The 21,979-nt window shown below is 47.2% G+C and overlaps 1 protein-coding gene across 1 annotated transcript in view; it reads right to left on the bottom strand.

Moving 5' to 3' along the window:
* The window catches only part of PKDCC (protein kinase domain containing, cytoplasmic), a 35,452-nt gene extending 14,812 nt beyond the window's left edge, over nt 1–20,640 (bottom strand). The window contains exons 1-3 of the mRNA XM_033056280.1: nt 19,658–20,640; nt 6,187–6,309; nt 2,924–3,195 (exon numbers count right to left, since the gene is read on the bottom strand). Coding sequence (XP_032912171.1) covers nt 2,924–3,195; nt 6,187–6,309; nt 19,658–20,317 — 1,055 coding nt within the window. The 5' untranslated portion in view covers nt 20,318–20,640. The remainder of the gene's footprint in view (nt 1–2,923; nt 3,196–6,186; nt 6,310–19,657) is intronic.
* Between the last annotated feature and the right edge of the window lie 1,339 nt (nt 20,641–21,979).

The raw sequence follows: 21,979 nt of genomic DNA, 5'->3' as shown, positions 1-21,979 counted from the left end.
CCTATTGCATCTAACTCAGTGTCACAGAAACCTAAGATGGAGATGGACAGTCAGGATCTGACAATATAAACAGTACTACTGGACAGAAATACTAGCTAGTCAAAAGAACAGGAACACAACTGGGAAATTGCCCTGCTTCACATCTAACTTGCAAAGCAAAGTAAACAATTTTTCATGCAGAGACCACATTATCTGATGGAAACCCCCAGGGACTCAGGCTCCAGAGGGAGACCAGCAGATGCTTTATATAAGCACAAATTAGAAAATTCAGTTACTGATACCAAAAATTGATCATAGAGGTAGGTATTATTGAGCTGACACTCTATTTACACAGTTTGTATTTCTTTCAGAATGTAACTCCTTTTTCCATCCCAAACAAAAATCATGGTTTTGGTTTTCCCAAGTGGGATAATCCACTGGTAGGTTTTCCTGATGATGAGTATGAAACAGCTAATGTAAATACATACAGAAATCTGAAGAGCAGTGCAACATTTGTAACAAATAATTTGTCTGGTAAATTTTAGCTCATTGTTTTTGCTGAGAGACTATCCCTAAAGCAGAGTCCAACTGATGGTGAATAGTTCTTTGCAGAAATTCAGTAGTTGTCACTAAGTTTGCTCAGTGCTGGCTGGAAGCAAGTCACGGAGGTTATTGTTTTTCTGTAGCCACAGGGCTACAGAAACATGTGACTGTTCTACTGCAAACACCCACATGTGAAATCCTGACATGTACAGACACTGGAGTCTGCACAACTTAATTGCAGGAACATTTGTTATTCATCGATTGCAGGGCCAGTGGTATCCTCTGTGATCTGCCTAACACTGACTGTCAGATCCTTTCACATTCCTTCCTACAAAGTGTTTCTTTTTGAGAAGTATCTGATCCTAATTTAAGAACTCTCAGTGATGGAGAATTCATCTCAGCTATTGGTTAATAGTTCAAAATATTAATTATCTTTACTTTTAAAACTGTCCAGTGCTCTGAAAACTGTTCCCCCAAATATTTGGAGGAAAACACAGTGAGGCACATTTGTGACAGGAGGTAACCATCTGAAAGTCAAGATGGGCCAGCTCTTGTAAAGGTTTCTCCCAAATGTTTTCTCTCCTTTAATTATTTACCTCATAAAGAAACCAGCGAGATAGACTTAAGTATGCTTTCAAGGTTAGGGTGTGCTATGTTTTAAAATTACAAGGGGTTTATGCATTGTTTGACATATTGCTGCTTTTGACTCCTACCTAACAGCATCACAGGGCAACCTCTAAGCCTACAGCAACAGAGTGCACCTATGAAAATAACAAATTTAGCAGCCTATCTCTAGTGAAGTGAGGATTTCACCTTCTGAGACAAGTGCCTAGGGTTTGTTGTAATGCCTTAGCATGGGTGGTCACAGCCTCCCACGCTGTGAATCCACTGTTCAACAAAACCCCATGTCTCTATGGAATTAAGGCAAAACAGGGTCTGAGAACACTGGGGCACTGTGCATGAAATACACACTTGAGAGCAGTTCAAAGGCAATACCAAAAACTGCAGTAGAAAAAGACCACTTCCTTCAGTGTGACCAGCAACCTGCCACAAGCCACCACGCCACAGACGTGTCCCCACTTACGACCGAGATGGATGGGCACCTATTAAAGGCTTCTTACCCAGAAACAGCCAAACAGCCTTAACCAAAAGCTAGCAAGCTAAGCAAGATCCTCAAGCCAAGAAAATGGAAATGGAAAATCTTGCAGGACACACTAAACAGAGTGCTGCACCACTGCAGATGGTTGTCATGTGGTGCAGCCCATTTCAGTGTGGTCAGCTAATGCGACACACATGCTGCTGAGCGCCCTGCGACCAAAGTAGAAGGAGCTCTTTGGAGCAGCCTCTCCTTGGTGTGGTCTGGAAGGCAGTGAATGGCATGGTACTTGAAAGGGAAGCCTAAGAAATGAGCACACCATTATGGCACTGCTCTGAGATCTCCATCCTCCTATCTGGATCAGCCAAGCCCTCTCCCAGTAGCGCCCATCAGACGGAGCAGCAATGGCAGGATGAGTACAGCACTGAGCATCCATTACTGGCTCCCTGGAAAGCAGTGACTTGGCTCTCCCAGCATCCCACACACCCTCCAGGGCTGTGATGGCCAGTGGGGGAGAGCCAAGACCACAAACACAAAGCCATCACTCAGAAGGACCCAGCTGTAAAACTGGACCCACCTTTAGAATCAAATTTGGAAGATGTTGCAATAGCTGAATGCTTCCTTCAGCGTGGCAAACTGGTCCAGCATGGTCCATCATCCACATGTCCCCCACTGTGGGAATGGCACTGACAATCAGACCCCATTGGGAGGGAAGGCTGAAAAAATCACCCTTGCTTTAAAAGGTTTGTGCTTAGACCCCAGATTGTCACTGAGCAACTGAGGGTGGTCCTAGCAGCTCCAGGGACACACTGGGGCTGTTGTCACCCTATCACAGCAGGACCCAGGAATGCAGGGAGCACTGAGCCAGAGGGCAGGATATGAACTGAGCTCTAAGCCTCCCTCTGAAGCCAGCCCTTTGCTCAGCTGGTGATACAAAACACGTGATGACCCCTCTTAACTCACACCAAAGGGCTGCTGGAATCATTTCACCACAGAGCTTGTGGGCCCCCAGCTCCAAAAGTGCTTATGCTTCACTCCTATGAAAATCTCTACTTGAGTGAAGAATTCAGTGGGCTTCAACCAATACAGAATTAGACTGAGTGGTGAATCACACTCAGAGTACGCAAAACATTTAAAACGTTATAAATGCCACGTACTTTCACAAATGAAACAATTATTCATGGCTTCACTTAGTCCTGGGCATTGGTTCTGAGACAGTTTGTGCTCATTGATGTGAATAACTATAAAGGATGCTGGAGCTCTAGGCCCACTCTTAATTCTACGTGATTTTATTTCATCACAGACCTGTAGGCATTGTAGAGATTCCTCTTTTCATTCATGTTCTGGCACCGTCCCTCAACTGAGCAGGGCAGGGTGAAGTTTCTCGCAGGGAATTCCATGAAGCAGTCACTGTTACTGGTGCAAGAGCTCTCCTCAACGCTGGCATCATCCAGATCTGTCACCTTCAGCTCCCCATCCACGATCACAAACTGCCGAGGGCGAAAATCCAGTAACGTCACCGAGCCAAGAGGAGAGTGAGCCAAGTAATGCAGAAGTCGAACTAAGCTGAGACATATCTGAAACACAAAAGCAGGGGTACCTCGCATTGTTTTCTCACTGCAAAGTATTCAACAAAACCACTTTAGCTGAAGACATGTTCATAAATTTATTACTTATTACAAGCATTATAACTTAGCCTCAAAACTGAATGTTGCAACCAAGGTATTTTTCACAGGATTAACATAGCTGATTGTAAAACCCTGAGAGACTTGAAACAAAAATAAGCTTCTTTACAAGTACTTTCCCACACTATTCTTGAAGCAGGGCTCATTGCTGCTATTCTTACTTTTAACAGAAATAAAAGCATTAACTTTTAATAACTCATTATGCACAGGCATTGACCACACAGTCTGATCCCGCTCTTTTACAAACTCCAGGTCTGGAAATTTTGGCTGGACCGCCCTGCACCCATGCCTGGAGCCCCAACTGCAGACAGTGTCTGTATTGCCTCTGTACTGATCCTGCCTCTTGACTGTTTTTATAACTTTTTTCCACTATTTCCTCTGATTTCTTTTTCCTTTTTCCTTCTTCCTCTCAGGAAGAAGAGCTCCACAGGTCCAATGTAACTCTCCACCATGCCTCAGGTAAATGAATACGTCTGTCTGCCTTGATGAGTCTGCCTTGGAGGACCCTCATGCACCACTTTGAGCCTGAGGTGGGAGCTCTGTGCTGACGTTTCACTTTTTCACTGCAGGTTAGAAACTTGAGTAACTCTTACTAGACAGCAACCCTGATGGACATTGAATTCAGCCCCTTTACCAAAGTCCTGTTTTCAATTCATGCATTTCTTTAGAATCCACTATGTAACCTATTAATCCAAATGTAGCAGTAATATGAACACAGTTAAATACTGGAATTTTTATTTTATGTATTAAATAAATAACAGGTCTTATTCAGTTTAGCAGGCTTTTTACTGCTTATATAATCTTTGTTTTCTATTAAAATACAATGTTAAAGGCATGTGAATTGAAGCAGTCAAATCCAAATTCAGTCTAGGAGCTTAAGCAAACACTCAAGGGTACACCTCAATGCAACCTTGATAAGAAGGCTGAGCATAGCTGAAATTATCCCTCACAGACCCTTCACTTGTACGACATTAGAACCATCTCATGCTTCTACATAATCCTTCTACTGGTAGACCAGACAAGAACATTTTTCTCCTACTTACAGGATACCATAGTTCGTACGGAGATGTTTGTAGGTGTGTATAAGCCTGGTTATGGGATGCTAAACTTGACCGCCCTTAGAAGAGCACAGAACTCATGTCTGTGTTATCCTGCAACACACTGTAGAGAAAAAACCCATCCAGCCCAAGATAATCTATGATATAGGTATCTTCAAATGCCAACAAACGCAGAATTTAGCTTGAACAAACCCACAGGTTGTCACCCAAAATTATTGTCTTTCCTCAAATGCTAAAAAACCACCTGCTCCTGCACCAGCAACCTCTGTGCCCAACAGGCTGCAGGCTGGGACTGCAAATGCCCCCTCACAATAAGCTTTAAGCACACTGGTGAAGGCTTTGTTGTGTCACACACCTCTGGCTTACTCATCTTACTGCTGAGTCCGTCCACACAAGGAAATTATCAATTGTAGGAATGACCTCATGGATTTATGCAGTCATTTTCAGGACTGGACCACAAACAAGTCTCACATATCAAGAAGACAATTTTATTTCCTTTCTTTCTGTGTTAGTTGCGTCCTAGACAAACGAATGAGCTTGACATTGTTTAGGACTTCATTACAGTGGTCACAGCAATGTTTCACCTGTAACTCTGTGAGGGTTTTCATCTAATTCTCCTTCATCTCCCTTTGCAACTGCTCACTCAGAAATATCCACACTGGAAAGAAACTTCTCTGTTTATTAGCCATAATCTCACATATCTCTTGGTCATTTATTTTGCACATAATTACTGTCCCAGTCCATTATTTGCATTCCCTGGATGAGAAGAGCTAAAGGCAGGTGGTCCTGTGTATTGGGAAGCTTGCTGAGTACCTCTGCTTCTTTCAGGAAAAGGGAGCTGAAGCTTAGTGCAGGGAGCACACTTGCTCACAGCTGTATGAGTAAAATAAACTCTGCCAGGGAACATTCCTGGGCACAGAAACTTAATCCCACACGCACACTGGCCAGCATGGTCTCTGGCCAGGTCTGAGCAGCACCGAGGCTGCTCTTCCACACAGGGAGGATCCAGAAGACAGCATGGCCCAGGGCTCATTTCCAACAGGTTCCAATCCTGCTCCCAGCCTTCAGGGAGTGCAGGAGTGCAGCAGCACAGCCGTGGCCTGCACCTTGCTCTTTCCACTCGGAGCTCACTCAGGCGCACTTTTAATTTTCTGGCCCAGATGTAGCCGAGCAATCCAAAGGGTTTCAGCTGGAGACTGCTGCTGCTTTTCAACATCCTAGGGAGTGAACCTCAGACAACAACACCTCCCCATATACACCAAGTGAGACAGCACTGTCTTGATCAAAGCATTGCTGCAGTCTGGCTTCATTTTGGACAAATTAAGTGTGACCTTCGTGCTCCTGGTAAATTGCCAGTGCGGAGGACAAACTGGGTTTGAGATTTGTGTACATTTATTTCACTCTCTCCCCAGGAAAAAATGAACAGAGCAGGAAGCAGTAGAAAACAATTATAAAACAAACCTATGATAAGGATCAGGAGAGAAATGTAACATCCTTGTATTGCTTAAATCCCAGTCGTAGAGCACAATGCCAAAACTCCTGGGCCTCAAGCTTTAGCAAGTCAGAAATGTTTCAAGATATCATGTAAAAACCATAGAACTGGTTACAATTAGATAACATCGACAGACAAAAATAACAAAAAAAAGCAGCATCTTTAACACTGCAGAAGGGGAGTGCTAAATGCTGCTTCTAAACCAAGATGCAATCACAGGCAAAACAAACATTTAATAAATGTGAATTACACTGAAGAGTACACAACCCCTGCTTCACAATATTATTTATTTCCCACTCTCCTAAAAGTCCTTATAAAACAGCTGCTACTCACCCGGAATCTGTCTTCCCAGGAAGTCTGTAAAAGCTGAATCATCTCTAAAGGCGAGCCCAGCTCAGTGATGGTCGTCAGCGTGTCTGGGATGTCATTGCTGTCTTGGTAGCAATAGCCATAGAGCTGGAAACAACACAAGCAGGCAACATCAACATCTTGGCCCAGGAAGAAGAGAGGAGCAGGGGGAAGGTGTTTTTTAAGATTTGGTTTTATCTTTCATTACCCCACTATGATTTGAAAAACCGAACTAATTTTTCCCCAAGTTGAGTATTTTGCCCATGACATTAATTGATGAGTTTTCTCCCTCTCATTAACTCAATCCATGAGTTTAAATATATTTTTAAAATATTTTCTGTCCCCTCTCCAGCTGAGGAGGGGAGTGAGAGAGTGGCTTTCATGGGTACCTTGCACCCAGATAGGGTAAACCCATGACAAATATATAAGATAAAAAATAATAATAACAATAATATAACATTTTCTATGAATGCAGAAAGAGAAAACTATCTGAGGAAAGGTAATTAAACCCATGCAATATCTGACTAAATAATATTGATTTTATGCTTAAAAACATTGTAAAATATTTTAATGACATTTTCCATAGGATTACTGTTTGTGCCTTGAGTGGCAACGTGTATTTCAATGACACAGCACCTTGAAAAGCAATTGAAAAGCCAACATTTATCTTTTCCCAGCCAGAAATTGCCTCTCATTATACTTGATGAATTTCTGTGTACAGTATCATTAAAGTAGAAAAAATACTCCAAAATACTATTTGCCAGTAGCTTCTACAATTCAAATGCATTTAAATGGCAATTTCAGCCATACTCCAGCTTCTTCTTCTATTTGCTTTCCAAAGATATTTGAATGATTTCCACTTGCACAAATAATTGCACTAGAAGAATATTTAAAGACTGTGGAAGAGAGACTGTCTTGCTTTATATGGAGCGGGACAATGTCTGACAGGCTGGGGGACAGGCTTTTATGAACTCCCTGCCAAGCCCTGGCAGAGAGGATATTAAATGAGCCAGATAAGGATCTGATCACAACTTTCCAGCCAGAACAGCATGCACATGAAATAAAATTAAATGTAATCTCTGGCCCCAGTCAAATAAAACATACAGTAAAAGGGTTGGTGTGAAAATGCAGCATTAAAAAAAAGCCCTGTTGCTACTCCTTTGCTGCATTGTCCTGAGCAATTTGATTTTCCAAACCTCTCTGAGTTTTAAAAAGCTCAGGGAAGATGCCAGGGGAGGTTCCTCAGTGCTGAGGGCACTCGGATACAGCCCTGCAGAGGAAGCCAGGCCGGGGCAGACAGGACAGGGAGTGATCCCAAATCATGAGGAAAGCAGAGTGCCTTGAGCAGAGGGAGTGGCTGAGGCTGCACACAGCCCCTGCAAGCAGATCCCAGCATCCAGCACATTCTTAGAACTTGTGACCTCCCCAGGCAGAAAAGCAAAGACCAGGCTAAAGTCAGCAAATACAGGATTTGTTATGAGCCATGCTGCTAGTTTTGACTGTAGCTGTCTACATTTAAAGGAAAAAAGGGTGCCAAAAAATGTAAAAGAAGTAAACAATTTTTCTTTTTGGTGTAAAAATGGCACTGTATTTCAAAACAGCTGCTTAAACACGGACATTAACTTAAACAAAAAAAAAAGAGCTAGAGGATTTTATTTTAAAACATGCCAAAAAGAGGATTTGTGATAGATGCCGATATGAACATTTGAAGTAGGAAAACGGACGTTTGTCTTTGCTGCCACAACCATGACAAAGACACTAACAGCAGTAATTTCTCCATCTAAAGCCATTCAGACCAGACTTGGGTTTGTTCCTTATCATCTGTGACACCACTCTAGTGCAGTTTAATGCCAGCAGTTAAATCTTAGAGGACCACATCAGCACAACTGTTTAAGCTATCAACGTTAACCAAAAGTTGAATTAAATGAAAATATTTACTACAACACATACTATTTTCTCAGGGAAGGTTGGATTCTGCACTCCTTACCAGCTACTTCCCACCCCTCGTGTGTGTGGGCACACTGAGGAGATGGGATGAAGATCAGCAGGTTTGAAAACCTTCACTTCTGAATGTCAAAACCTAGCATCTGTTTCTGTATCATCTGCAGAATTGAGCTCTTGTCTTTAGCAATATTATCCACTAGGAAAAAAAGTCAGAAGTGCAATTAGCACTGGGACTGGGAAATGACAGTATTGCAGTAACTGTTGGTTCTCAGTCACACTGAATACAAAAAAGGTATCAGTCTCCATCAGACACTGTCAACATTTGTGAAAACAGCTCTGGGAATAGAAACACACAAGACAAACAACAATTATCCATTCCTTCTGATAATACAAACATAATACACATACATATTTACACAAAAGAATTTGAAAAATGAGTCTTACTACCTATGTGCATATGATCACAGGAGTAGAAATTAATTACAGTACCTATTTATGTCTATTGTATCTCGATCAATAGTAATAACAAAAAGTTAAGTTTGCTCTCAGTTGGAATTTTGCCCATAATTCTTTCATTTTAGCGTCCAGTTTGTACCTTGGCAGAAGTCTTCACTGCCCAAATAACTGACTAGATCCATAAACTAACCTGAGCTCTTTATTGATTTTACATAAGTGAAACCTCTCCAGATACATAATTATATAGAGTTATAAAAGCACAGAAGTCTGAGATATAAAGGATTTATTGGGCCGCATTTATACTTTTCTAAATGAACTCCTGAAACTAAATGCAAAAATGCACATGTAATTACATGGCCATATTTGTATGTGCAATTACCATGATTACAAACTGGGCAAGTCTCAACAGCCAGTTAAGCATCTGAAATGGTTACATTCATCCCCTCCTGATGAACCACCACCCAGAGCACAGATGTTACAAAATACAAAATACATATAGATGTAAAATATTCCCAGGCAGAAATACTGAGGCCTTTCGTTTAAAGAGCTTACACAACACAAGAAACAAGAACAAGGGTACTACCCAAAACATTTTTTTAACTTCCTTTTGTTTTTGTCCAATCCATTTTAAGGTCAGAAATGAGACAGAATGGTTTGTATTCCCAGACAGTGAAGTAAGAAACAGATAGCTGGTGCATACAATAACAAGAAAAATAACCACACGGGGAAACTGAATATAGCTGGAAGCAAAAGATGAGCCAAAATATCTCCTCTATCTGAAATTCTATTAGGTTGGACATCATTCTCAGCGTCACAAAGCTACACTTCAGACATATTGAAGAGTGATGGTTTTCATACGCTTTTTCAGTATGGTTCCAATTAAACGAATGGAAAGAAATACAATCCCACATCTTTTTGCTATCTCGAGTCACTGCATTTAAATGCCACCCCAATATATTTTTGTGTAGAATCTAATAACAAACAGTCACAATACTGGGATGCCTTTCTGCTGTTTAGAAAAATGCATGCCAGATATGAAATGTTGACCTGTTCTCACATCATGTGTCATAATTCATTTCTTTCGAGTAGCCCCGTTCACCAAATTATTCCCTCGCCTTTTGGATTTTCTCAGTCATAAAGGCTCAGTCCTGCTCTGGTCTTCCTGCACCCAAAATTCCCACTGACTCCCAACAGATTTTAGGCATGCTGGGCATACAGGGTCGGTCCCTGTGAAAGTTACATTGCATTGTAGGAGCCCACGTCCCTACAGCCAGCCAGTTCACCTCCCTTTACAATTCCCTTTTACTACAAATTATGGAGACAGAGGTGCCCCTTTCAGAGCAGCTGGGGCAGCAGGGGAGGGCAAAAGCAGAGGTCAGCCTCCACACAAAAGCCAACAAGCTTACTGAATAAAAACACAAAATAAAGAAGCTTATTAAGCTGTCATCAGCAGCGTAAGACTGTTCAAACGATGACCCCTCCTGCATTGCTGTAGACACCCTGGCTGGACTTTCAGAAAAATCAATGTCAAACCTGAACCATTGCCAAAGTGTTGTGTTTCCTTTATGGAGGTTGCTCAGTCACAAACAGTAGGAACCACCTTTTCCAAACAGGTCTCCAGTCACTTTCCGCAGTTGGGGCTCTGCTGCCAGGTTGTGCAGGATTGCTGAGGGCAAAATGACCCTGTACAGATCATGCCACTTCCTAAAAAATCACATCTCATTGTGAGTATTCTTCTTTCTCTAGAACTGCAAAAACTGGCAATTTCCCCCTTTTTTCTTTAATGAACATGGTATTTCTGTGAGTCCTGGGATGTGAACTTCAAGCACCCCGTTACCAGCTGTAATACAAGTGACAGGCTCAACTGCATTACACCAGAAGGAAATTTCAGAAACCTCTCTTCTCTTTCAGTTTGGACTGCTATTCTCTTTTAATTTTGACTACAGTAGGACCCAACTTCTGCGCACAATAGAAAAGGGCAATGAAATACAATCTCACATGTATGAAGAGTGACAGTACTCAACACTTCACACAGCCTTTCTTTTCAGAAATACACGGACACTGAATTGCTTAATCAAAACTGGTTGTGTTGAGATTATGTTTTGTAGTGTTTTGGTGCCCAGGGGAAATAAAAAGCTCCTACTGGCCTTTTGATGAGCCATTTGCTTGAGCTCCTATGTTTCAAAACCAGAAGAGGGTATTTCAGAAGCTTTTCTACTTTATTGCTAAGTTAATGTAATATTTTTAGGCAACCAGTCCTTGGATTCACCTTTCATCCTTGAAGCACTCAGTCCATGCCTGCAAGAGCAGAAATCCTATCACAGCCTGATACAGCTACAGTTTACCAGAACATTATTTGAGACATTTCTGTCACTTTAAAGTTTATTAATCACTTGTATTTTAAAAATTTACTTTCATTGCTGATGGTACATACACAGATAAATATACATACATATATATACAAGCACATATATACACATGTATTTTTGTATATATGACATATGTGTATGACTGTTCTGATACCTAATGTGTGCATGCAACACTTGCATGTGTATTTTGAAAGATTTATATATTTTTAAAATACATATTAAAATATTTTTATATACTGCCAATCAGCCCAAAAGCACATGCAAACCTTTAGCATACAGGGAACCTGGAAAATGCAGGGAACCCAATGCCAAAATTTACTAAAGATCAATTCAATGCCAACTTTCCTGTTATAGAATATATCAAGTAAATTGATTTTCTCCCACTGAAATCTGGCAATCGAGCCCATCAAAGTGCTGAGTTTTACTGGAAAAAGACTCACACAGAACATCCCCAGCAGCATGCAGAACCTTTTGAGAGTGGAATCCAAACTGTGTGCTGGCAGCTGTGAGGCAGAATTTTGTCTGCTGCTGGATTTTGGAACCAAGAGCAAGTAGTGGGTAATTCAAATACTAAACTCTAAATTCACAGCTCTGCCGAGGTTTTGTTTATTAATGTATTATTATGATTAGCACTAAACTCCAGGAGAACTAAAAGGTACAAGAATCTCATTCCTGGCACTGTTACTAAACATGTTACTAAATATTTTCATTAATAGAAAAACTGGAATGTAGAACTCAGAAACTGACACTATGTATATTTACCCATATCTGTTGCTATATCCATAAAGGTCCACAGATATCTCCATATATTTTAGAGGTATATGTGTGTATACATATCCATACATACCTGCTGTTCTGACACATATTATGTTGCTATAATCTTATGATTTAGTAATGTTATCTCCCTTTTACTCTCCCTGCTTTCCTTATACTCTGAAGTGGAAAATTCTTCTACTAAAAGCATTTACAGCACTTTGAATTTGCATTGCACTGCACAAGCTCAAGGCCCAGCCCTGCAAATATTTAGTCACTCAAGCAGCCTGCTCTTGTAAAGCCTTCCAGTGAAGACAAATGGATCACTCATACAACCATGATTTCAGTGGAAACAGGCTGATATCACTGGAGACATAGTTCATTATCTTGTAAATACCCAGATCAGAAGCTCCCCTGACCTCCATCCCCAGCCACAGCATTCAGTTCCACTGCACCACAAGTTTAACCCTCTGTCAAGACATGATTTTGAATTACAAAAGTGTCAAATACTTTGTGCATCACATGTACAGAAATGTTTGTCTTGGATTCATTATAATAAATCCACCTGTATGAGTCATATAATTTTGAACTTTTTCACAGCAAGCTTTAAAATAAGCTTGAAATCTATCTGCAGTTACATAGTCCAAGAAAAAGGCAAGTCTATCCAGACTAAGTTGTTCCAAATTTGGCCTTAAACAATATAAAATACCCATGTTTGGTGTCTGTTACCTAAACTGAGCAGTTCAGCTGAGTGTGATGAAAAAGAACAACTCCTTTAAAATTAGTCTAGAGTCAATATTAGTATTAGCACAGTGCCTGTGAGAACCAGTTCTTGTCAAGTTTTTCACAGCCTTCACTCAAATGAAAAATGGCAACAGAAGTTAGATGTTATGGGGCATCTACCTGAACCATCAGACAACTACGTTGACACAAAAATCCATAAAAAACATCTTTAAAAAAACCCAGCTTGCACATTTGACACAGACACTTCACAAACCAGGGCTGCAACACTTCCAAGCACAGCCTGAGCTGATGCATGAATCCACCAACACTGTGTTCATGCAGAGAGCAGAAAGACACAGGAGCAGAGCTATGCCAGCCCTGGTGTCCCACTCCAGGGGTCCTCTCCTCCTCCCTGCCTGCCCTTCTGAGCATGCTGCATCTAGAGGACAGAGCACATGCAAAAGGCCCACAGTGATCCAGTTCAGGGATAGGACTGGATAGGATATCTCAGCTGGAAGGGAAATGAACATGTAGTCCAACTTCCTGACCATTTCAGGGCTGACTAAAAGTCAAAGGATGCCATTGAGGGCATTTTTCAAATGCATCCTTAACACTGATGGGTTTGGGGCATTGACCACCTCTCAAGGCAGCCTGTTCCAGTCTTTGACCACCCTTCCTAATGTCAGGTCTCAACCTTCCCCAGAGCAGCTTTCAACAATTCCCACGTGCCTTATCACTGGACACCAGGGAGAAGAGAATTACCTAGCTATCCCACACGGGGGGACAGGGAGAATGAAAGGATAAGTTATAAAAACCATGTGCTTCCCTCTGCAATTCTGTCCTGGTCATAACTAATTCCAGGCCAGGATATTGACGGCCCAGAATGACCCTGTTCATTCATTGTTGCTCCCATGAAAAACAGCAAGCAGCAAGGGACAACTCGATCGTACCCACAGCATCCTGTGGTGACCACTGATCTCTCCAAAGCCACCAAGCAGAAGAAGCAGTGCTGGGCTCTCCTCAAAGAAACTGGATGAGGTTGCAAGTCATCAACTCCCATAAAGGAGGCAGAAATTCAAACCAGTCTTGCGCAGTGATTTATGTGGCACATAAAACTGAGAAACAACCATAGAAATCATTCAACAAATGACTGGGATTAGTTTTATGAATGCTACTTTCAAAAGGAGGGACAATGTAGCCCTTCTAACTTATGTGATGACATATGCCTCATGGAAAGTCATTCCTGCCAGCAGCTTTGCAAGTTGAACACCCTCTGCCATCCCAAGGAATTCAATGGGAAAAAAACATTATTTGGTGACTTCAGCATCAAGATGTGCAGCTTGCCTTCCAGGGACAGGAACAGTTAAGAGTGGGTTTGCAATTGTATCAGTTCTATGCTTCCAGCAGCTCTGGAGTTCTTGTTAACAGATCCTTTCTTCACTCTTAAAAGTGCAGGATAACATCTGGGCCTTTGGGGAAGCAGCCTCACAATAAAGAAGCACTTTGTGTAATTCTTCTTTCCTCGCCAAACCGCATCTGTCTGCTCTCCCTGCCCTTCTCCACTCCAGCCCGAGCTCCTTGGGGCTGTGGGGACATCTGCTAGCAGCAGCAGGCTGTCTCTGCCGAGCCATCAGTAGGTGGCACTGCCTGCTTTTCTCACTCACCACATCAATGTCCATCCCCAACACCTTGTGCCAACCACCAGCAACCATCTCTCAGGGAGCCCAAGAGATGTCAATGCCTCATCTCCCTCAAGGTGCACCCACGGTAATGCCAAGCAATGGATTGACTGGGGCAAAGAAGCTGCTCTATCACGGTTCGCCAGGCAGTGCTTGGTGGCGGCAGCAATTTCCAGAGGAAGGAGGTGGCACCAAGAGGTGCCAACCTCCCCTGCCACTGACAAGAGATGGCAGGCTCACCTGTCTGGAGGCTGAGGTTCCTCTGATCCCAACACCACTTAAACAGCCACCGTCAGCCTGGTCTTGCACCACGTGGAGGCCTCATTCATCTTTAACAAACCTGTCCCAAGAGCAGCTCAACTGAGGCAATTTAGAAAAACATTACAAAACACTCCCAGTGTGACATGACCTTTCTAAGTGCAGCAATCCTGTATCTGAGGTGCACAGCCAGAGCCCACCCAGCTCCAGCCTCATAGGTTAATTCTCATTAGGCACTTGGTTTTGAAAGATTTGATCCCCAAGAACTGGGAACCTCTGCTGTCCCATCCAAAGATTAAGAGTGACAAATTCTCCATATAGACTCCCACCAGCTGCTATCAGCAGCTTTCTTCAGGTCAGTAGTTCCCAGAGCTCCGATGGCCAAACTCCAGCCAGACATGGGTAAGACTTGTTGCTGGGAATTCCGCACCACTGCCACCACAAAGGCGATTCAATGCCCACCCGCTGGCAACAGGGAAGAGGTCCCTGAGTAGCTGTACCCACTACAGTCCTTCCCCCCTGCCTTCTGTGAAAACAACAGGGGATTCCTGCAAAAAGGATGGTGAAGGACCAGACCTCCAAGAGTCCATGCAATCCCTATGCAAATAAGTTTGCACGGGAAATTAATTGTATATTGACTCTCTTCAGACTTGGAAAGATTATCTACTTCCACCTGGAATACGCAAACCATATACAAAGCTTTATTATTTTAATTCTCACATTAAAATTAAAACTGCCCTATCCTGTTGGCTATGCATATGTATAGGGAAACCATCAGGGTAAAAAAACCTCTTAATTATCACATGTAAAGAAAAGAAAATCCTGTTTAAAAATGGGTATTTAAAAATATTGTGATCGGCTAGCACATCTTAAGTCTGCTTGTAAGCAGTAAGTGATGGATTATTTGCAGTCCATTTTAATCAATTAATTTTGCAAGAGACAAATATTCTCCCCATAATCATGACCACCTTAAAAAAATCAGTCACAAATACAATACAGTATAGACTCAATTAATATAGAAACTGCTTTGATAATTGAAGAGTACCTTTTCTAGATGGCAGATGCCATCTCAGTATTTCAATTACACATTTTAACTTCACACTAAAGCTAAAAAATCCAAATGAACTGGCCTCGTCTGGGCAGCCAGCAAGCCATTGGTGCTGTTAGCAGCGAGTGTCTTCCATCAGCATCAGACAAAGCCAACCCTTTTGTGTGTGTTTTCAAAAAGAGAGTGGTAGCTCCTTCTTAAATGAATCATTGTGAACTCACACTGGAAGTGCTGATAAATAGATGTCACAGAAATAAGCTTGCACTTTTCCAAACATCTGCAGTTTCAGACCTTCCCTCCCTTCTCTTCAGCAATGCAAATGAAGAAAGAACAGCACCACCCTTAATTCTGATATTCCAGGGCTGTAATTACATTATTACAGTAAATCAAACAAACCCTTTGTGTCACTACAATTGTGCTCGTTGTTTGAAATTAACTGCAAATGGTTTGATTTTCTTTTCTTCCTCAAATATGGGCAGGGAGGAATTAAAGCACACTAAATCATCTTCCCCACTAAAATGCACAGAAAGCCAGGATTCAGACAGCAGCATTTGAACTCTGCAAGAAAAGAAAAAGCAGCACGGAGTGAAAGGAAGAGATCGGGCACCACATTTGACACAGAGCGACTGCAAAGCAATTAGCGAGCCGCTAAATCCTCTGTTACAACAAACCAGTGACCCAGTTCCCCCTCTATCCCGGTGCCCTTCATTATAAAATCAACTTTAATGAACTACCCCTCTCTTGGCCACTCCAAAGCAAATACATTTCCACGGCAGCCTGCACCTGCCCTTCCCAGCGGCTGCTGCCCCAGGGAGCCTCGGGCAGCCCCAGACGGCGGGGGCAAGGGGCGGCGGTGGCCCAGCGCTGGCCATTGTGCAAGGGACGGGCAGAGCATGGAAATAAAAACAGGAAGGCAAGCTGCCTTCACCTCAGCATTGCCTAATGGGAAACCACTCTCCCTCTTGCTGCTTTTCCGTGTTTCTTTTGCTAGGCTTGATTCACCACATCTGCCAGAGCTGACACATCTGGCTCCTTCCCGGGCGGAGGGTATGGTGGATATGTCAGCACGCTGTCTGAAGGCACTGGTACTTTCTGGAAAGAGCTCTTTTCCCCTCTATCATATATTGTACAACAATCAAGTCTCTTTTAAAGGATGGCTTTAAAAAAAAAAAAAAAAAAAAAAAAAAGCTGATTTTGACAAGAGACAGGCCAGAATGAGAACTGCTGAGACAGTAAAGAACAAGCCTGTTATCTTACAAACTACACTTCAGGCTGTCAGCTGCCAGAGATTTACAGGAAAGCCCCCTTTCCTAGGACTGAACCGACACGAAACTCTATTTTCAGCAAAAGAAACTCATGAACCGCCACCAGCCCCTGACTGGGGATGCCCAGGAGGCTTCCAGCGGAGCAGGGCGGCTGCCCGGCCGCCGGCGTGGCCGCATCCCTGGGGTCGCTCCCTCCCACACCCGCGGCGTGGGGATGCTGAGGAAGCGCTCCCGCTGGTCCCAAGCGGCCCCGCTTCGCCTCCAGCCCCGGAGAGCCCGGGTGAGAGCCGCCCGTCCCTCCAATCCCTGCCCCATCCCTGCCCGCTCCCCCGGCCGGGGATGCCGCCAGCCCTGCCCTCCCCCGGCACGGTGACAGGAGGGTGGCACGTCCTTCCTGCTATTTATATCAGCCGGCTCCTATTCGGGTATGCCGGGAGCTGCCGGGGACGGGGGAAAGGAGCAGAACCGAGGTAAGAAGCAAAGGCAGGGACGCTCCCGGCCCCCGCTGGCCCCGTGGATGTGGCATCGTGCCTTTGGCGTCTGGAGCCGGTGCGGTCCTCCTGCTCCAATGGGAGCCGAAGTGCCTGTCAAAAGCCAGAGGAAGACTGATTCCTCTGCCTCGGCAGCAAATCCTGGACAGTGAATTCTAAGCCCGGGGCTGGCTTTTGCTGAAAACAAGTTAAAAATCATGAAGTCAGCCGATCCTGTCCTGTGTGAGATTTTAACAGAGGCATAACCAATATATTTCATGTTGTTCCCTGGTGTTCATTTTCCGCATCGCTTCCACGGCTCCTGCCTGACACCGGAGACTCGCTCCTGGCCCACAGCGCTGTCCCGACAGTGCCCAGAGAGCGCCTGTCAGGTCGGTATTGACCTCTCCTTTCAAGGCAATGCCCCGTCCCACGTTTGGCCCTCACTCCCTGGCCCCGTGCGCCCCCACAACGCCACGAACAACAAAGGGGGCACGTCCGGGGCGGTGGGGCTCCCCTCCCTCCTGGCAGCACCCTGGGGCTGGTGCAGAAGGAGGGCAGGCGAAAGGAAACGCAGTGACAAGATCGGAATGAATCTGAAAACATGTTTCTGATTTAAGTGTAATCTATTTTTAAATGGGGTGGCATGTAAATACGAAGCCCTAGCTAACAGACGGGATTTCTGCCCATGAGAGCATTTTCCCAGCACGGAGGCTGGGCGTGTTTCTCCTGGCGCTGGTGGAAGTGCCTGCTCATCCTCCAGCTGCTCCTGCCCCGGTCCCCGCCGTGGGACACCCCACACCTCGCCTGTGCTTCCCCCTTCAGAGTCTACCTGACATCCCGAACCAGAGAAGTGAATTCCTGCGGCTCCTCCAAGGTTTGCTCTGGCGGGAAGAGGAGCGCTGGGCAACTTCAGCAGTGCTGCCAGAGGACCCCCTGCCCTCATCTGCAGGGACAGACAGCACAACCCCCTTGCTTTCCATAAGAGGGAAGGCTCCAAATTATTGCCAAATTAATCCTTTCAAAGAAAATTACACACGAGAAACACGGGAAAGAAATGCTGGTGCCTACCAAAATGACTCAACTACAAAAAATACACTCTGGCCAACTCACTTACACTGGGATAAACAAAACAAAACCAAACCAACCTTTAGGGGGAGGGGGGGAAAACAAAGTCTTCTAAGAGCAACCAGTAACGATGGTTGCACCCAAGCATGCCTTTTCCAAACAGAATTCATCAGAGCTTCAGAGGAGCAACTAATATCTTTCCTAGGAGCACAGGGTTTTGTGGTTTGCAAGACACTGTTCTCCCCATGCATTATAGTTAGACCTGGCCGCACCGAGGAAAAAGTATGGAAAAAGGAAGGAAGGAAGGAAGGAAGGAAGGAAGGAAGGAAGGAAGGAAGGAAGGAAGGAAGGAAGGAAGGAAGGAAAATATCTATTTTCTTGTCGTGGATAAATCATGCCTAGCCTTTCTTTGAACAGCATATGAAACTCGAGAGCTTTGATCGCTGGGATCTGAAGTTCTCGTGGGGGAGCTGGTACTCCTGCTGCAGCTGCTGAAGAAGAAACACAAAACTCCTTTACCCGGTTCAGTTCAAAAAGCACCTACTGTGAGACCGTCTGGTCTAACGTTCATTTTTTATTCTACTGCAACGCTCATGCTATGCGAAACGCAATAGGAATTTCCATACCAGCATTTACATCCAAATGGACCCGCTGAGATTCATGCTGATGTGTAACAGCCCTACAATGCAGCCCCTTCTGGCAAGTGCCGCGGTGCCGGCACACCGGCCAGCAGGATTCCCACCCGGCCTGTCCTGGGTGAGCCCCCCGGGCTGACCCGTGTGCCGGGGCTGCGCGGATCCAGCTGAGCCCGCCAGGAGTCCCAGCAGAGGCTGCCAGCGGTGACCCCACCGCTGCCTTCTTTCCGGGGGCACCGGAGCCTTCGGTGCTTGCATTCAAGCCGGCCTCTATTTCCCCCATTTGGGGAGTGTTTTTGGATTTCCGAGTCCTCCTTCCTCAGCCTCCCCCTCGCCTCCTTCCTCACCTCACTATTCGTTTTGTTTACGAGGAAGCAGGATGAGAGCGCAAGCCGCAGGGCCGGCCGCAGCGGGAGGATGCCGCGCAGGAGGGGAACGCACCGCATCCCGCACCGCTCCCGGCCCTGCCGCGGGCCCGGGCGCCCCGCCGGGGCCATTCACTTGTCACCGGGGGGCGAGCACCGCCGCTGCCAGCGGAAAGCGCCCATCGGCGTGCCTTCCTGCGGACCGCGATGGGCACGGGAGGAACGGAACCAGAGTGCCAGGGACAGGGACATCTGTCCCGGGACCGCCAGCCCAACCGCGCCTGCCGGAGAGGGTGCGGATCCCCACGGAACACGGGGGTCTGTGCGCGGTCCGGCCCGCTCGGCGGTAGCTCCGACAGGTTGCCCGCGGCGGGACTGAGAGAGCCGGGGAGAAGCGGCGCGACCCACCCGCCCCGTCCGTACCTGCAGGACATTGGCGTGGCGCAGCCGCTGCAGCAGGATCATCTCTTTGACGATCTTGTAGGCGGCCAGGCGGTAGCAGTCGCCCAGGGCGGAGAACTGCCGCACGCAGTGGGCGATGTCGTGCCCGCCGAAGTCCACCGCCTTCAGCGCCACGGCCAGCGTGCGGTTGAGCACCGCCTTGTAGACCGCCTTGGTGTAGCCCGAGCCCAGGTACTGCACGCCGCTGACATCGCGGATGTCGCGGCAGCCCAGCAGCGGCGGCTCCAGCGAGAGCTCGGCCGAGGCGCCGGCCCACGGCCCCGCCGCCGCTCGGCCCCGCGGCCCCGGCGGCCGCGGCTGCTCCGCCGAGGTGCGCGGCGGCGCCAGGTCCATCAGGCGCCGCTCCCGCGGCCGCAGCGGCCGCCGCCCCGCCGCCGCCCGGTGCTGCCGGTAGCGCAGCACCTCCTCGTAGCGCTCGCGGATCTGCCGCGCCAGGGCGGCCGGGCCGCCGCCGATCTCCTCCTCCGGCGGGTAGAGGGGGGCGCCGGGCGGGGACGGGGGCAGCTCCTCGCGGGGCGGCGGCGGGTGCTCGGAGCCGGGCATGAAGAGGAGGTTGAGCAGGGTGCCCAGGAGGAAGGCGAGGCAGCAGCCGGCCGCCACCGCAGTCTTCCTGCGCCTCATCGCCACTTCGCTGGCGGCTGGTCCAGCCTTTCGGGCTTCTCTCCTCTCGCCCCGTCCCCGGGAACCAGCTCCGAGGGGGTTTTTTTCCTCCTTTTTTTCTCCCCCCTTTTTTCCCCCCTCCCGGCTATGCCGGCGGCAGAACGGCCCCGGGCGCTCAGCCGGAGCTCAGCCCCTTGCGGCGCGCCCGCATGACACTTGCCTCCCTGCTTTTAAGGCTCTGAAGCACTTATTATTAGCGGGACACGGGGCGGGCGGGGGGGATCCCCGTCCCGCTGCCCCCGCCGACGCGCGCTGATTGACAGCCCGGCCCTTCCCGCGGCCCGGCCGAGCAGCAGGGGGGCCTGGGAAACGTAGTCCCCCGCAGGAGCCCCGCCGGCCGCCGGCGAGCCCGGGAGCCGGGACTACATCTCCCAGGCTCGGCCGAGCCCCCCGGCGGGGAAGGCGCGGAGAGGGGCGGGACGGGCGGGCGGACCCCCTCGACGGCGCTACCGGGCAGGGCGGGCCCCGGGCGCTGCCGCCGGGCGGGGAGGGAGCTGGGTGGATGTGGTTCTTTCCCGGGGAAAATCGCGCCGGCAGCGGCTTGGCAGGGATGCTCTTATCCCACTCCCCGGCAGCCAAGGGGTTTGGGGGGGGGGGCGTGTTGTACGAGCACCCACAGAGCCACACAAAGGAGAGGGGTTCGATGTCTTTTCCACACCAAAGTAAAGAGAAAGGAGGCGGCTGCAGCAGCCCGGAGCTGTGGGTTCGTCATTCGGAGTGAAAATTGCAGCGGTCGCGCCCCCTCCAGCCGCGGCACAGCGCGGAGGAGAGCAGAGCACGGAGGGGATGGGGCTGCGTGTCACCCACGGGAAAGAGCAGCCACAAATCACGGGCTCGGCAGGGGGTAGCCCCTGCCCTGCTGGAAATGTGAATTGCAGGGGTGAGCGCTAATGACATGGTTATCCATCAAACCCACATTACGATGCTGTTAGCAACTAATTAACAAATACAATCAGCCCGCGAAACTTCCACAAAGGAGAGACCATCAGCAAGAGAAAAGACGTAAAGAGTCAGGCGAGGCAAAGTTCACCACAATGGAAGTGGGAAATCATTTCCAATGAGGGAAAGGGACGGGACATTTCGCTAATACACATCGGACAGACCGTAGGGGAAAAAAAACAACACCAAGAAAAAAAAAAACTAACAATAAATAAATAAATAAATAAAATCCAGCCGCCGCGGCTCCCGGGAACTAGCGATCAGTGATCGTCAGCTTTTCCTCCAGCACTGACAAAAACGGAGCTCGGGGAAACTCAGGCCCCAGACCCCGCCCGTCCGCTGCCGGCGCCCAGACCCGCGGGAAGCGCCCGGGGACCGGAGGCAGCGGCGAGACCGGGAGGAGGCAGCCTTGGCAGGGCATGTGGAGACCGACCGTCCCTCCCAGCAGCCTCGGAGCCTTTCAGTGGCCGCTTGCCGAGAGCCCTCGGCAGGCAGCGGGAGCACGGCCCGCCCGCGGCCCCGCACACGGGGCGGGCACAGGCTCGCACTGCTGCCGGACCATCCCCGCGGGACTCCCGAGCCTGGCACCAACCTCCGCAGAAAAATGACGGGAGGGAGCGTAATCACCAATTAAAATAAAAATAACAACTGTAGCGAGGGGGGCTGTCTGCCCCGCAGGGACAC

The sequence above is a fragment of the Catharus ustulatus genome, chromosome 3 (genome assembly GCF_009819885.2).
Source record: "Catharus ustulatus isolate bCatUst1 chromosome 3, bCatUst1.pri.v2, whole genome shotgun sequence".
Taxonomy (NCBI): domain Eukaryota; kingdom Metazoa; phylum Chordata; class Aves; order Passeriformes; family Turdidae; genus Catharus; species Catharus ustulatus.
Note: the sequence above shows the minus strand (reverse complement) of the source record. Positions and strands in the feature narration are given on the sequence as shown.